This window comes from Heterocephalus glaber, unplaced genomic scaffold, assembly GCF_053883595.1.
Source record: "Heterocephalus glaber isolate CG9 unplaced genomic scaffold, H.glaber_assembly_v1.0 deba00001773, whole genome shotgun sequence".
NCBI lineage: Eukaryota > Metazoa > Chordata > Mammalia > Rodentia > Bathyergidae > Heterocephalus > Heterocephalus glaber.
The window spans coordinates 9,845,921-9,861,334 of NW_028258463.1; the positions used below are offsets into that span (position 1 = coordinate 9,845,921).

General features: G+C 59.4%; 2 protein-coding genes across 5 annotated transcripts in view; both read left to right on the forward strand.

Moving 5' to 3' along the window:
* The first annotated feature begins 675 nt into the window (after positions 1 to 675).
* Rapgefl1 (Rap guanine nucleotide exchange factor like 1) lies at positions 676 to 11,436 on the forward strand. Its single transcript, XM_087202183.1, has 15 exons — positions 676 to 1,508; positions 3,957 to 4,035; positions 4,887 to 5,022; positions 5,210 to 5,307; positions 6,270 to 6,382; positions 6,474 to 6,641; positions 7,087 to 7,184; positions 7,390 to 7,512; positions 7,999 to 8,177; positions 8,268 to 8,358; positions 8,900 to 8,950; positions 9,169 to 9,256; positions 9,383 to 9,447; positions 9,746 to 9,800; positions 9,892 to 11,436. Exons 1-15 carry the CDS (start codon positions 1,019 to 1,021, stop codon positions 10,014 to 10,016), a joined length of 1,959 nt encoding a protein of 652 aa, XP_087058309.1. The 5' UTR covers positions 676 to 1,018; the 3' UTR covers positions 10,017 to 11,436.
* A 3,167-nt stretch (positions 11,437 to 14,603) lies between these two features.
* Wipf2 (WAS/WASL interacting protein family member 2) overlaps positions 14,604 to 15,414 on the forward strand; it is a 36,124-nt gene continuing 35,313 nt past the window's right edge. The window contains exon 1 of one of the 4 annotated variants that reach the window (XM_021239886.2): positions 14,604 to 15,125. The gene's annotated coding sequence lies outside the window, so the exon portion shown is untranslated. Of the gene's footprint in view, positions 15,126 to 15,252; positions 15,411 to 15,414 lie in introns of those variants that run through there. The other 3 variants (XM_021239885.2, XM_021239888.2, XM_021239887.2) reach the window with 3 other exon arrangements.

A 15,414-nucleotide genomic window follows, 5' to 3' on the forward strand; every position in this document is an offset into this window, starting at 1 on the left:
TCAGAGGGTGGCTTGGAATCCCAACTCGGCACCGTTTTTCCCACACTAGGGTGGTGTGCACCGGCTCTGATTGGTGATGTCCAGTGGCAGTTCCGGGGCACTTGTCACCCATCTTGTGGCCCTGCTTCCCCCTGCTCAGTCTCCTCCCCTCTGCGTACTATCTCTTCTCACCCCAAGACCTGCCACAACCTGCTTCTCTCTACCTGCCAGTACCTGCTTCACAGGCCAGCCCTGCACCACCTACTCTGCCCTGCTGGAGAGGGCAGATGGGCACCGCCCCCGGTGCCAATGTCCGTCCCTGAGAGGCCTCGCAGCCCTCACGGAAGGAAGAGAAAGGCCACATATTCCCGCGTGGTTAGTGAAGGTGCAGGGGGGCAGCCTCACCGGGGCACAGATGAGCCCCCTGCAGGCCACAGACCTGCCCCGGCTCTTGGAAACAACGCTAAGCACCCCCGTCATCCCCTAAGTCATCCTTTTCCATTGCTAAGCAGCTCCCTCGCCTTTGCCCTTCATTTCTGCGCCAGCCCTGAACCCAAGCCCCAAACAGCGACCCTCGCAGGTCCGTCCTGCCGCCCAACTTCAAGTCTGGCGCGATCCGGGGGCGGAGCCACGACGGGGCGTGGTTTCCCTAAAGGGCGGGGCCTCGGGAAGGGGGCGCGGTCTGGGCTCTGCCACCTTCCTGGGGCCGGGAGCGCAGCCGCCGCCGCGTCCTCCCACGCTGCGCTCCTCCCGCTCCTTCGCTGCCGCAGCTCGGCCCGAAGCGCAGAGCCGGCGCCGGCCCTGCAGCCCGCGCGCCCTCGGCATGGGGGCTCGCTGAGAGCGCGCGTCCTTTGGCACCTGCGGCCCCGGCCCCGGGCTCTGGCCAGCGAGCCTCGGCCACCCTGCCCCGCTCCGGTGCCTGGCGCAGCCCTGCGCCCTGCGCCTCCGGCCCGGAACACCGGGTCCCCGCCCCCCCCCCCCGCCCGCGCCCGGAACACCTGGGTCCCCCGGCGGCCCCCGGGAGAGGGGCGGGGGGGGCATGAAGCCGCTGGAGAAATTCCTGAAGAAGCAGACGTCGCAGCTGGCGGGGCGCGCGGTGGCCGAGGGGCCCGGCGGGGGTCCAGGTGGGGGGCCCGGCGGGGGCGGGGGTCCGGGCGGGGGCGGGGGTCCCCCCGGGGGGCTGCGGGCGCTGCAGAGGCGTCAGAGCGTGTCCCGCCTGCTGCTCCCCGCTTTCCTGCGCGAGCCCCCCGCCGAGCCGGGGCTGGAGCCGCCCGCGGAGGAAGACGGGGCCGAGCTGGCGGGGGTGGCAGAGGACCCGGGCGGCGGGGGGCCCTGCTGGCTGCAGCTGGAGGAAGTGCCGGGCCCCCTGCGCTCCCCATCCTCCTATTCCTCCGACGAGCTGTCCCCGGGTGAGCTCCTGACTTCACCCCCCTGGGCCCCCCTGGGTGCCCCCGAGCGGCCCGAGCACCTTCTGGACCGGGTCCTGGAGCGCCTGGCTGGCGGGGCCACCAGGGACAGCGGCACCTCAGGTAAGGTGTGTCGGCCGAACACAGAGGGGCCCTTCATGCCCCCTTCATGCCCTTGGAGAGGGGGTGGCGCCAGTGCTGGAGCCTGGGGTGGGGTTGAGGGGTCCCCACAGTGTGGTAGGGGCCGAGCAGGGCCACAGACCCCCCAGGGGAGGAGCGACAGTGCCCACTGCCCCTCCAAGGAGGAAACTCGGCCTCCTTCCTCTCCTTTAGCCGCCCTTGCTCTCCGCTGAACATTTTAGCCATAGTCCCCAGTGAGTCTCTGACGCCTGTGCCCCAAAGTCAGGTCCTGACACGCTGAAATGGAAGTGTGCAAAGCACCTCGTGCCACCCTCAGACGAGCTCAAGGCCGCAGGCCTGACCCAAGCCCCGGCTGTGTGGAGGCGGAGGGCCCAGGCCAGGCTGCTTGGGGGACAGCATGGACAGGCAAAGAGCCCAGGCAGAGGGATTCGCTGTCCTTGGGTGGGGGAGGGCGCTCGTGAGGAAGGGAGGATGGCATCAGGGCTGCGCAGCATCAGGGGGGTCTGGGCCTTTCCATCTCCTCCCTTGCAGCACCGGCCTCTTTAGAAAGTAGAACCACACCCTGAGAGGTGTTTTCCTAAACAATGCTATTTCTCCCCTCCCACGGCACCCTGCCAAGGGGGCTGTAAGGCAACCCAGGCCCCAAGTTGCTTAGCACTAATGTAGAGACCCGGGGATCTCTAGGTCTAGTTCAAGGCATTGCAGTAACCCAGGAGGCTTTGAGCTTGGGGGACCCTCGTTGAAACCCTGATGATGAGGGGTTTTAGCCTTTGCTCTTAGCCCTCTGCATGGAACCCCCACTTAGGTGTTCAGGTAGGGCACCACTCCCAAAGATTTTTCTCAAGGAAAGTCTGGGTCCTTTCCTTTGGCGGAGGCTGTAGTTGCCCTGGGGAGCTGACACCTTTCAGATTTAATTAGAAAAATATCAGACACACACAGCTCTCCTAACCGTAACTTCCCGCCTACACCACACACCCTCTGTCTCTATGACACATTCCCCGGAGAGGCTGTGCCTTGGACCAAAGCCTGCTTTGGAAGAGACAGACGCCAAACCATAGCCCCCATATCAGCATCTCCCCACTTCTGCCCTTCGTCCCTCTTCCCTCGCTCTGCCTCTGCTCTCCCACCCGTGAATTTGCATTGGGGAAGAGGTTTTGAAGGGTGTCAGGCTCCCTGCTGCCCAAGGAGCTGGGGCCTGTTCTGGGCACACAGGGAAAGGGATCTGTCTTCCCTTCCTTCAAGGCCTGGTGCCAGGGATTCTCAGTGTCCCCGGGGAGGACAGAAGACTCCTGTATTGATTATCCCCACATATTATCAGGCTTGGGAGCTGGAACCTCAAAGAAACTAGTTTGGTAAACCCCGAACCAGTCCCAGAGGGAGTGAGAAGCTAATCGCCATTCTGGGGGTCCCGGTGTCACTCATGCTCTGTTGGTTTCCTTGGGTGTGTGGGAAGAGGGACTTCCAGAAGGTCGGAGCCTCCCAGAGGTCTGGGCAGGCCCCCTGACCCTCTGCTTGCTTTGGGCACACTGAGGAAAGAACAGACTCAGATGTCTCAGTTCTTCCACCTTGAAGCCTCGGTTTCTCCTTTGTGACATGAGATAGTTGATGGAGACGATCGCCAGTTGGTTCTCCTCTACCTCCACAGCTAGAATTGGTTGGCCATGGGGTGGCAGAAGCCTGGGTTGTGCCTGGAGCAGCACCTGGGGACCTGGCCCTAACCTGTCCTAGCAGAGACACCTGGCTCCGTCCCTGTGCCCTGCCTGCCTGCGAGTGCCAGGCGGCCCTGCCCCACCCTGGGGCTGGCTGCAAGTCAGGGCGACCTTGTACCTGGCTGACTGGCTGAGCCAGGCCCAGACAGGGGTGCTGAGGGGAAGGGAGGTGAGGAGAGCCCCTCCCGCCACCTGCCATCCTTAAAGGCCTTCGAGCCTGGCTCTGAGATCAAAGAGGGCAGTCACTCCTTTTCCCTTTACTGGGGCTGGTTCCCACCTGCTCTGTCCAAAGGCAAGGCTGGGAGATGGGGAGTAGGGAGGGAGGATGCACGCACATACAGGTGCACCGCTGACCCTAGTGTCTGTGCATGTGTCTAGAGACACTTGGGCTCCTCCTGTATTCAGGGGCAGTGTCCAGCTCCCGCCACCCTGCAGAGGAAAGTGCCTGGCCATCAAAGACGCCCCCTTCCCCCAGCTGCCTGGCAGCTGCCAGCCCCACCCCCGCAGCGGCTGCCCAGAACCTTCACCCTCCCGTTCTCCAGTGTGTGTGTGTGTGTGTGTGTGTGTGTGTGTGTGTGCGCCCGCACACACGCACATGTGTTCAGATCATGACGGGGCAGGTGGCCACGGCTCCAGCCTGGCTGAAGAGAACTTGGCCTTGGTGGCAAGAAAGGGGTACTGGGTGGCCCCCGACATCTGCAGCACCCACTAATCTCCACAGATATCCTGCTCGATGACATTGTCCTCACCCACTCCCTCTTCCTCCCGACGGAGAAATTCCTGCAGGCACTGCACCAGTAATATCCTTTCCTGGAGCTTCGAAAAGGGGAGGCCGGGAGAGGGTCCACCCTGCACCCTACAGGTGATGCCAGGCCCATGTGCACCCGTAGAAAACACACCCAACTTTCCTACTCACAGGGTGTGTGGGGTCCCAGCTTCTCCTATAAAAGGGCCCATGCCGTGCTGCCCCTGTGCTGCCAGCCATAAGGTCAGCGCTGTGGCAGGTGCGAGTCCTTAGGCCCTGTGACACCTAGGCCTGTATACATGGGAGGGGGTGCTGTTGCACACTGAGGTACTGTGGTAAACATCTGCATGCCAGCTGAGCTATCACAGGGCACAACACCCACACCAGGGTGTGGCTGTGCCTCATAGGGTCTGCCCGAGCCACACCACTCACTGGCCTGGTCCTGGGGACCCTTGCAAGCATAAAGCCTCACACTGAGTTTATTTAGTTAGTAATTTTTCATTTTTTTATTGAGACAGAGTCTCACTATGTAGCCCAGGCTGGCCTCAAACTCTCGGTGATCCCTCCGCCTCAGCCTGTAGCGTGCTGGGATTACAGGCGGGCATCACCACACCCGGCTTCGCTGAGTTATTTTAGAACCTAGTTGTAAACACAAGGCCACTGAGTAAGAATATCACAGACCGTCTTAGCAATGTCAGGCCCCACTCGAGGTAAAGTTGGGTTCATGGGCTGCACAGTGAGCTCCATGCCCTGGGCTGCCCAAGGTTGGATGGGCCCCGGCAGTGTATTCTCAGATGCAGCTTTACCAGGCATGAGCTGGCTGTGGCCAGAGCTGCCTGTTGCCTCCCGTCCCAGCTTCCTCCGGTCTGCCACCTGCCTAGGGCTTTTTCTTAACTTCAGGGTCAGCTTTGTTCGGGCAGGGGGTCTAGAGGACCCTGAAGGGCTGGGCCGGAAGCAGGCCTGCCTAGCCATGCTCCTCCACTTCCTGGACACCTACCAGGGGCTGCTGCAGGAGGAAGAGGGCGCTGGCCACATTATCAAGGTGGGCCTGGGGAAGGGGCCGTGATGGGCAGGCTGTGCAGCCAGAAGGGGCCCCTTGGGAGGAGCCACTGTCCTTGAGCTTGGTACCTGCAAGCAAAAGACAACTGCCGCAGCTTCTCTGGGTTTCTGTGCCCTGCCCGGCCCTGGGACGAGACCCCACCCTCACCTCTGCTGTGGTCCTCTCCCAGGAGCTGTACCTGCTAATTATGAAGGATGAATCCCTCTACCAGGACCTGCGGGAGGACACGCTGAGGCTGCACCAGCTGGTGGAGACGGTGGAGCTGAAGTGAGAGCGGTGGGGGCTTAGGGCTTCCATGTGGAGTTTTGGGTTGTGTTTTGAGACAGGGTCTTGCTATGTAGTTCAGGCTGGCCTAGAACTTGTCACACTGCGCGACACCCTTCCCTTTCTGCCTGCAACATCGCCCACGTCGCTATGCACGCCACGCCATGTACAGCCACTGCCCTCTCACCTCTGTGCTCCCCAACTTCGTGTGTTCCCCCAGACACCCTCCTCCCACCCCTTTCTCTTCCTCTTGTCCCTCAAGATCCACCTCCTCCATGAAAGTGTCCCAGATCTTCCCCGAACAGCGGGCTCTGTCCCCGATGCCAGGATCACTGTCCTGTACCCTGGTCACATCACCAACACCTCCTGCCTGGTGCTGGAAGGAGCCGTGTGCTGGAATCCGTCTGCCTCCCAGACTGCGAAGCCCTTGGTGGCAAATGTTACTAACATGTGACAGCCCTCGACCTACCTCGTGCTCAGCAGTGTCCTAGCCCCTGAAGGATGAAATAAAACTTCAGTCAGAACCAGTCACAGTCCTCAAAAGCTTTCCGTCTCACAGGAGAGATAGGCATGCAGCCAGCCATGGTGGTGCATACCTGTAATCCCAGCACTTGGGAGGCTGAGGCAGGAAGATTCCAGGATTGACCTCAGCCTAGGCAATTTAGTGACTCAGTGAGATCTTGTTTCAAAATAAAAAATACAAATGGGCTGAGAATGTAGCTCAGTGCAAGGGGCCTGGGTTCAACCTCAAGTACCACCAAAAGAGACAAAGGTCAGGGAAGATTCGTGGCACTGGACTAGGGTCGCCGGGGCGGCTGTCCCACACTGGGTCACCATCCTGAATTCTGACCCTCTGAAATGAGCTGGGGCATCCTTACCCACTTCCAACATGCCCACTTCCTGTCACCTGCCTGGCACTGCCTGTGCCCGGCAGCACTCAGTGATGCCCTCTGTGTCTGTCCCAGGATCCCAGAGGAGAGCCAGCCACCCAGCAGGCAGGTGAAGCCGCTCTTCCGCCACTTCCGACGCATCGACTCCTGCTTGCAGACCCGCGTGGCCTTCCGGGGGTCGGATGAGAGTGAGCATGGGCATCGGAGGCCTGGGCAGGGCGGGCGGAAGTGGACTCCCCCTGGGGCCTGGCCCACTGCCACGCTGTCCTGTCTCTGCAGTCTTCTGCCGGGTCTACATGCCCGACCACTCCTACGTGACCATCCGCAGCCGTCTCTCCGCATCTGTGCAGGACATCCTGGGCTCCGTGACTGAGAAGCTTCAGTACTCCGAGGAGCCCGCGGGCCGAGAGGAGGCCCTCATCCTGGTAGCTGTGGCCTCCTCAGGAGGTGAGGGCACCGGGGCCAGGGCCCCCTGGGCAGAGATAGAAACTGGCTTCTTTTTTCTTTCTTTTTTTTGGTACTGGGGATTGAACTCGGGTCCTTGCACTTGAGAGGCAGGTGGCAGAACTACTGAGCTAAATCCCCGGCCCAAGACTGGCTTCTAAATTTTGTGTGGTGATGTACACCTGTAATCCCAGCACTCAGGAGGCTGAGGCAGGAGGATCTCTGAATGTGAGGCCAGCCTGGCCTACACAGTGAGCTCAAAGCCAGCCTGGATATATAGCGAGACCTTGTCTCAAAAAACAAAACCAAACAAACAAAGGTAAATAATGAGTCTCATTAGTCTAGAATGCCAGTGTGGGGTTAGGAGCTTCTGCATGGGGATGGAGCTAACAGCCTGAGTGTGCGGGTACAGAGGGCCAGGGCCAGCCTGAATCCCGTTCTCCTGCAGAGAAGGTCCTGTTGCAGCCCAACGAGGACTGCGTCTTCACCACGCTGGGCATCAACAGCCACCTGTTTGCCTGTACCCGGGACAGCTATGAGGCCCTGGTAAGAACACCTTCCCTTCTGGGCATGGTGGGCACACCTGTAATCCTAGCACTCGTGAGGCTGAGGCAGGAGGATTTCTGATTCGAAGCCAGCCTAGGCTGCAGAGTGAGACTGTCTCAAAACAAAAGCTCTTTCACAAGGTCTTGGCTGGGAGCAGGGCCGAGGGGACCACAAGCAGCCCTTCACCCTGCCTTGCCGCCCCCAGGTGCCCCTCCCTGAGGAGATCCAGGTGTCTCCGGGAGACACGGAGATCCACCGTGTGGAGCCTGAGGATGTTGCCAACCACCTGACCGCCTTCCACTGGGAGCTGTTCCGCTGTGTGCACGAGGTGACTGAGGCAGCTTGGTAGGGAGCTGGTCCCGGAGGCCTGCATCCTGGCCTTCGTCCCCACATGCAAAGAGGTCCAGAGGGGGCTCCGGCAGGGTGGTTCAGGGCCCCATGCTGCTTACACAGAACCTCACTCAGGGTTAGTGTTTTTCAAATGGTCACTATTAGCCCGGTGTGGTGGGGTGCGTCTGTAATCCCACCACTCAGGAGGCTGAGGCAGGAGGATCACTGTGAGTTTGAGGCCAGCCTGGGCGACATAGTGAGACCTTTTCTCAAAAAAAAGAAAAAAATACTCACTATTGCCTAGCGTGGTGGCGCACACCTGTGATCCCAGCACTTGGGAGGCTGAGGCAGGAGGGTCATGGCAAGTTCGAGGCCAGCCCGGATGATGTAGGAGACAAATAATAACACAAAGATGGTGGCACCGCACTAACCTTGGTCCTTTCTGCTGCGCCCCGTCCCTCCCCCGCGTCGGCACCCGGCGCAGCTGGAGTTCGTGGACTACGTGTTCCACGGGGAGCGCGGCCGGCGCGAGACAGCCAACTTGGAGCTGCTGCTGCAGCGCTGCAGCGAGGTCACCCACTGGGTGGCCACTGAGGTGCTGCTGTGCGAGGCCCCGGGCAAGCGCGCCCAGCTGCTCAAGAAGTTCATCAAGATCGCGGCCATGTGAGGGGCGGGGCGGGACGGGGCGGGCGGGCGGGGGGGGAGGGGAGGGGGCGGCGCCTGACGAGCCCACCCGCGCCCCGCACCCCGCAGCTGCAAGCAGAACCAGGACCTGCTGTCCTTCTACGCCGTGGTCATGGGGCTGGACAACGCCGCTGTCAGCCGCCTTCGGCTCACCTGGGAGGTGAGAAGCCCCCCCCCCCCAACTGGGCGCTGGCCTCCTGGGTGACGGGGGGGGGGGGGGGTGGCGCTGGCTGCATTCCCTGGGCTGCCGCGAGGTCCTCGGCGTCCTTTCGCCGCCGCCGAGTGGGCTAGCGCTGTCTTCTGGCTGCACAGGCCCAGAGCACGCAGCTCTGCTCAGATCTGCAAAGTAAAAAAGCCGGACGTGGTGCCGGGCGGGTGTAATCCCAGCACTCAGGAGGCTGAGGCACGAAGATCGCCGGGAGTTGGAGGCCAGCCCCAACTGCATAAGCGAGGCTGTCTCAAAAAACAAAACAAAACAGGGCCAGGGATTTAGCTCAGTGGTTCCACTGCCTGCCTTGCAAGCACAGGGTCCTGAGTTTGATCCCCGGTACCAAAACAAAACAAAAAGCATGAATCCCAGTCTCAGTGGGGATGGTGGGGTTCCAGGGGTGACCTGCCCCTCTGCTCCTCTAATGCTGAGCATTGCCAGCCCGGTGCTCAGAACGGCTCTAATGGCCTTCTTCTTCCTCTGAATGCTGCAGAAGCTGCCAGGGAAATTCAAGAACTTGTTCCGCAAATTTGAGAACCTGACGGTGAGTGGGTTTGCCCCTGTCCTCGGCCCTGGGTCTTGCACCCCTGTTCCTGCCGGCTTTCTGCTTCCCTCGCCCGCTTCCCAAGCAGGGAGGGGGAGGGAGGGGCAGCATTTAGCTCCTCCCAGCTACACACCATCCACCCTGTCTGTCCAGGCAGGGCAGGGGTGGGGACATCTTGGAGCCTGGGTGTCCTTGACCCCTCTTCCATGGAACCCTAGGACCCCTGCCGGAACCACAAAAGCTACCGGGAAGTTATCTCCAAGATGAAGCCCCCCATGATCCCCTTCGTGCCACTGATCCTCAAAGGTGAGCAAGTCCCTCCCCCCCCCCGACACGCTGTCCCTCCCCCCGGGACGCGCTGTCCCCCCCATCTCCGGGCTCCAGGCTCCCCTGTGACGCTGCAAGTCCTGGTGCCTGATTGTCCCTCCCCAGACCTGACGTTCCTGCATGAGGGCAGCAAGACCCTGGTGGACGGCTTGGTGAATGTGGAGAAGCTGGTGAGTATGGTGCTGCCAATCCCAGGGTCTCTGGGGAGGGGCAAGCCGCCCCCTCCCATCGCCTCCCTGTGCTCGGCTTGCCTGGTACCCTACCCGCTGCCTTCCCGGTGGCACCTCGGTGGCAACCCCCATGTGTGGCCATGCTGACAGTCAGGGGGGCCAGTGCTGCCTCGCTGTCACCTGGTACCCTGCCCCCCGTTCTCAGAGAGCCCCCCAGAGTGGGGGCGCAGAGCAGAGTGTGGTACGGGGGGGCACGCCCTGGGTCCTTCTCAGGGGGGTGTCTCCTGTCGCCTTGCAGCACTCAGTGGCCGAGAAAGTGAGGACAATCCGCAAGTACCGCAGCCGGCCCCTCTGTGAGTCCCCGGGGCTACAGCTGGGGGGATTCGGGTTGGGGGCACCCTGCCTGACACTTGTCCCACGGCCTCTCCTCTGCCCCCCCCCCAGGCCTGGACATGGAGGCCTCGCCTCACCATTTGCAGACCAAGGCCTATGTGCGACAGTTCCAGGTCATCGACAACCAGAACCTCCTCTTCGAGCTGTCCTACAAGCTAGAGGCCAACAGCCAGTGAGGGGCAGCCCGCACGGGGGTCCTGGGACCCAGCACTCAAGCACTTTGTACCATGTCCCACCACCATGTTGGGCATTTCCCACAAGCAGAGGAAGAGTGGGATGGACTTCTAGGGAGGGACTCCTCATCATCCTACTGGAGCCCTCTCCCCCACGCCCTCTCAGCCCAAGCCACAGGAGGCAAACAGCTCATTCCTCTGTGCTCTCCCAGCCAGCGCTGTTCAGAGAGGGCTTCCAGCCTCCTCTCCCAGGCAGGAAGGAGCAGCCCTCCCGCTCCCAAAGTGAATTCCCATTCCCTCAGCTGTCTGGCCTCCCTCACTGGCCCTGTTCAGGGCTGGAGCCCCAATGTTGTGCCCTCCGAACATTGCCGTGGGTGCATGTGTGTGTGCGCGCACGCATGCGTGTAAGGAGGGGTCCCTTCTGTTTGGTGCTACCCTTGTCTGCACTGGCCCCTGGGTGCCTCCACTTCCTGCCCATCCAGGCCTGTGGGCCCAGGCCCCTGAGGGTCACTGTGAGCCCTTTGAGCCCCCACCCCCAGCCTCCCTGGGGCTCCCAGGAGAGGGTATGCTCAGGGAACACAGGCCCAGCTGCCTGTCGGACCCTCTCTCTGCTCTACAGTTGGCGGGGTGCCTGCTCCCCACTTCCCTGCTCCCTGAGGTCTCTCTGCTGAGGGGGCATCGTCATCCCGAGTCTGACACCACGGACAACAGCTCTTTGTTCCTCTCCCCCTTTGGCTCCCCTTCCTCCTCCTTGCAGTGCTGAGGTGGGGGGGCAGGCAGCCCCCCAAAACTAGGGAAGCAGGGCAGACTGTGAAGGTGAAACTGGACTCTGGAGAGCCCCGGGGACCTCTCTGTCTCCCTTCCCAGGCTGCGGATGGAGGGGTGCAGGGGCCCCTGGCAGCTACCGGGTGAGGCTTCTGGGTGCCGCCCCCCCTCTTCCTGGCACCCCCCCTTTCCCTTCTGAAGGGGCAGCGGCGGCAGCGGCAGCCGATGCAGCTCCCGCTCCCACTTCTGCTCTGGGGTGTATATATTTTTTACCCAAAGCTCTGGAATTGTAAATTTATTTTTTAAAACTCAAAAGAGGGAAAGAGCCTTGTATCATATGTAAACACTGTATCATAGGTCACGTGTACAGTCCCTTTTCTATGGTGTCCCTCTCATTGCCCGTCCCCTCTCGTGGCCATGGGTGTAAAAGATGTGCAAGGGCGACCCCGGGCCCCGCCCACCCCCGTCGCCCGGATGCCCCCCAACCTGCAGGCCCCCTCCTCCCTCCAGGCCCTCAGCCCGCCTGAACCCCGCCACCCAGTCCTGCCCCGAAGCTCAAGCCGCGTGAAGCTCGCTCCCGTGTTGTGGAGACCCGCTTGTCCTTGTCCTTGCAGACACCCCTGGGTGGAGAAAAAGCTGATAAAGTCTAAGAACCGCCTGCCGGCTGTGTCCTCTGTGTCGCTGAGGGTGGGGGACGGAGGGAGGGACAGGGAGGCTGGAGACGCCACAGGCTCAGAGAAGCTGCGATCTCAACCTTGGGCCTCGGAGCGAGCAAGAGCTCTCGAGCGAGCCCGCAGATCGGACTCTGCAGACCCAGGATCTGAGCGTCTGTACCGGTCCCCGAGCCCTGGCTGTGGGCGCAGAGTGCCTCGAGTCCCGCGCCAGAAACCGCCCTGCGGGGTGGGCAGAGGAACGGGGCAGCATTCTTGCCGTCCGCTAGGTGTCACCACCAGGAGTACGTATAGGGCGCCAGGCGGCAGGACGAAGGGGTGGAGAGCGGGTCCTGAAGGACCTCGGTCCCTCTGCCGGGTCTGTCCCCAGGGATAGCTCATGCGACCGGAAGAATGTCTTTCCTCAGTCTCTCCCACTCTGCTAGACCCGTCGCATTTAGCATCCAAATCCTCTCAAATCCCTAAGGTCTCATCAAGAGATCCTGCTGCCTCTGCTCCCTTAGGAACCAGACTGTTGCATTTTATTTGATCAATTGATTGTATTTATTTATTTTTGAGACAGGGCCTCACTATGTAGTCCACGCTGGTCTTGAACTCTGTGTGTAGCCCAGGCTGGCCCCAAACTCCAGTGGATCTTCCTGCCTCAGCCTCCCAAGTACTGGGATTACAGGCATGCAGTACTACACCTGGCATTTTTTTTTTTTTTTTTAGTACCAGACCAGGAATTGAACTCAGGTCCTTGCGCTTGCGCAGCAGGCGCCAAAACCGCTGAGCTAAATCCCCGGCCCTTGGCATTTTTTTTTAACAGTCTCTCTGCTACCTCACACTTGCTGGTCTCTGAACTCATAACATTACCATCTTTCTGCCTTAGCCTCCCAAGTGATAGGATTGCAGGTGTTTGATAACTATCTGAAAGTCGGTTGCAAACATTATCATTTCATTCCTTTTAAAGCCTTATCAACAATCTCCTAGGGAGAGTTTGATCCCCGGTACCAAAAACCAAAATCTCCTAAAAATGTCATTCTCCTAGGTACTTATATACAATTACCACACGTAAGGAAATCCACAATGGTTCTGTGATCTCGTGCAGTACCCAGTACCCACTTAGGCTTCCATGGTTTAGCAAACGTTAAAAAAATAAACAACATGTCGGAGCCAGGTGCAGTGCCGCACACCTGTAATCTCAGCCCTTGAGAGGCTGAGGCAGGAGGATCGCTTGAGTTTGAGGCCAGCCTGGGCTACATAGTGAGTTCAGAGCCAGCCTGAACTACAAAGCAAGACCCTGTCTCAAAAACAAAACAAAACAATCAAAAAAACATTCGGAGTGCAGTAGTGCATGCCCATAATCCCAGCACTCAGGAGGCTGAGGCAAGAGGATCACCATAAATTCGAGGATAAATAGTGAGTTTAAGGTCAGCCAGCCTGGACTGCACAGTGAGGCCCTGTCTCAGAAGACCAAGGAAACATTTAAAAATGGACATAATCCAACCAAGGTTCATACATTGTATTTGTTTTTTTGTTTTTGGTAAGGGAACAAACTTGGGACCTTGCACTTGTGAGGCAGACAGCAGAACCACTGAGCTAAATCCCCGGCCCTCTAGATATTTTATGTATAGGTACAAATTCTCTATGATGAATGTGATCGTTATGTATATCAAAAGTGTACCAATTTTAAAATTAATTTTAACCCCCAAAGAAAAAAGTTTAAAGGCCAACACAATGAGCATGACACCTCCACCACCTTAGGGCTGAAGCCCCTGGGACCCCCTCCTCAGCCACATCTTGTCTCCTGAGATGACTGCTCTCCCACGTTTCTGGACACACTGCACACATAATGAGCACGTCTCAAACAGTGTTTCCCAGTTTGGAGGTTATCATCGTATTGAGATGTAACTCACACACCATATAATTCATCTTTTTTTTATATATATACAACTGTTTTATACAAGTTTTATAGAACTGTATATATACAGTTCTATGTAGTTCAGATTGGCCTTGAATTCACTGCAATCCTCCTGCCTCAGCCTCCCCAAGAGCTGGGATTCTGGGTGTGTGACACCACACAAGGCTTCTATGAATCCACTTGAACGAAGTGTCTAGAACAGGCAGATTCACCGTGACATAAAAATGGATCAATGATTATCAGGGCCTGGGAGGAGGTGGAGAGGAGGGTTTAGGAAAAATATTCTGGGGCCAGGGATTTAGCTCAGTGGTTCCGCCACCTGCCTTGAAAGCACAAGGTCCCTAGTTCGATCTCCGGTACCCGCGCCCCCCCCCCCAATTTTTTAAACTATTTTATCCTGGGATTACAGGCATGCACCACCACGCCCAGTCCTCTCATTCCTTAGCAGGAATTAATCATGCCTTGCCCTGACACCCCATAGTGCACCTCTTCCCAGGGCACTAGCCACCTGCTGACGTATTCCTCAGGTAGCTGCTGACATGCCAGTCTGCCCACCAAGACATTAAGTCTCCTGAGGGCTGAGGCCGAGCCCAGTGTCTGGCCCACACCAGGGTCACATTGTGACATCTACTTGATCTGTGGGTGAGATCCGGGACTACTCACGGTGCAACGGAAGGAAAACAAGAATAATGATGTGTGGCTTATCACGCGCCTTGCCCTTTATGCCTTGATCCTTCTAACAACCCTATGACACAGAAGGGACAGGCCCAGTAGCTCTCCCTGTATAGACAGTGACCAGGGTCCTGCCCACTCCTGTCCCCTTCCTTCGGGCTCAGTGCGAGGAACGGAGCTGACCCAGAGCATTCGGAGAAGAGAAATCCATGCAGCTGGCCATAGTGATAAAGCGTTTTAATGTACGGACTGGGAACAGATCCTGAGGTGCCGCTAGCTGAGCAGGTGGGCCAGGGCGGGTACAGGAGTCTTGATCCTGCCCCAAGCAGCATCACTCATTCCAGGAAGCTGGGGAACCTAAGCTCACTAAAGAAGAGAAACGTTCTGACCGGGTGACTAAGACGACCTAAAGGACGGCAGTAGCTGGGCCCAGCCTCTCCGTTGCTATGACAACCACAGTTTGCCGGCTGGGCCCTTGCAGGGTTGGCTGACGCGTGATTCTTACCTCGAGATCTGGGAGACACTTAAGGGACAGGGTGTGTGTGAGCGCGGTCAGGGTAAAGACAAAAAAAGTATATCCAAGAAACTGGTGTTTATTCACCTCGGCGACACGTTAGAATCACCTGCGCAATTTTAAAAAGTCGCAACGCCTACGCTGCACTGGCCCCATTCAATCAGAGTCTCTAGAGGATGGAACTCTGGCATCCCTAGTCATTTAAAGATCCCCAGGTGGTTCCAATTGCAGCCAAAGACCCAAACCCCACTTCCTGCGACCTTCCAAAGATGGCGGAAGATCTGGCCGCTTCCGCTTTTAGGTGCGCCGCCAGGGGGCGGGCTTCCCGCGCGCGTGCGGCTTCCGTCTTTTCGTCCCCTGTTCCCTCCTCCGGTTTCCCCCGCCTCCATTTTGTTCGCGGACGCTGGGGACGGTGGGAGCAGATCCATTTCCGGGTTGGCAAAAAGGGAGGCGGCGGTGAGAAAGAGAGGCCGCCCGGGGGCTAGCGGGATAAGACGAGAGCAGAGCAGAGGTGGTGGAGGATTCGCTCCCGGAGCAGCTGTGACCAGGTCGGAAGGAGGCTGGGGCGGCTGGGGTCCGGCGCTGAGGTGATCTGCGGCGCTAAGTGGGAGGGAGAGCGGGGAGGGGGTTGGGGGCGGGGCCTGCTGGTAGAGAGGGGACGCTGGGGGAGGGGCCTGCGGAGAGGGGCCTGCGGAGAGGGGGCCTGTGGGCGGGGCCTGTGGGCGGGGGCGGGGAATCCGAGCTGGAAGAGGGGTCCGGGCTGGTATCCGGCGGGCGCGCCCCGTGGACCGGGGAGCGAGGTTTTGGGGAAGGCTGGGCCAGGGCAGGAGACGGCGACGAGGGGCGAGCAGCGAGGTCACCTGCGCAGGAAGGTAC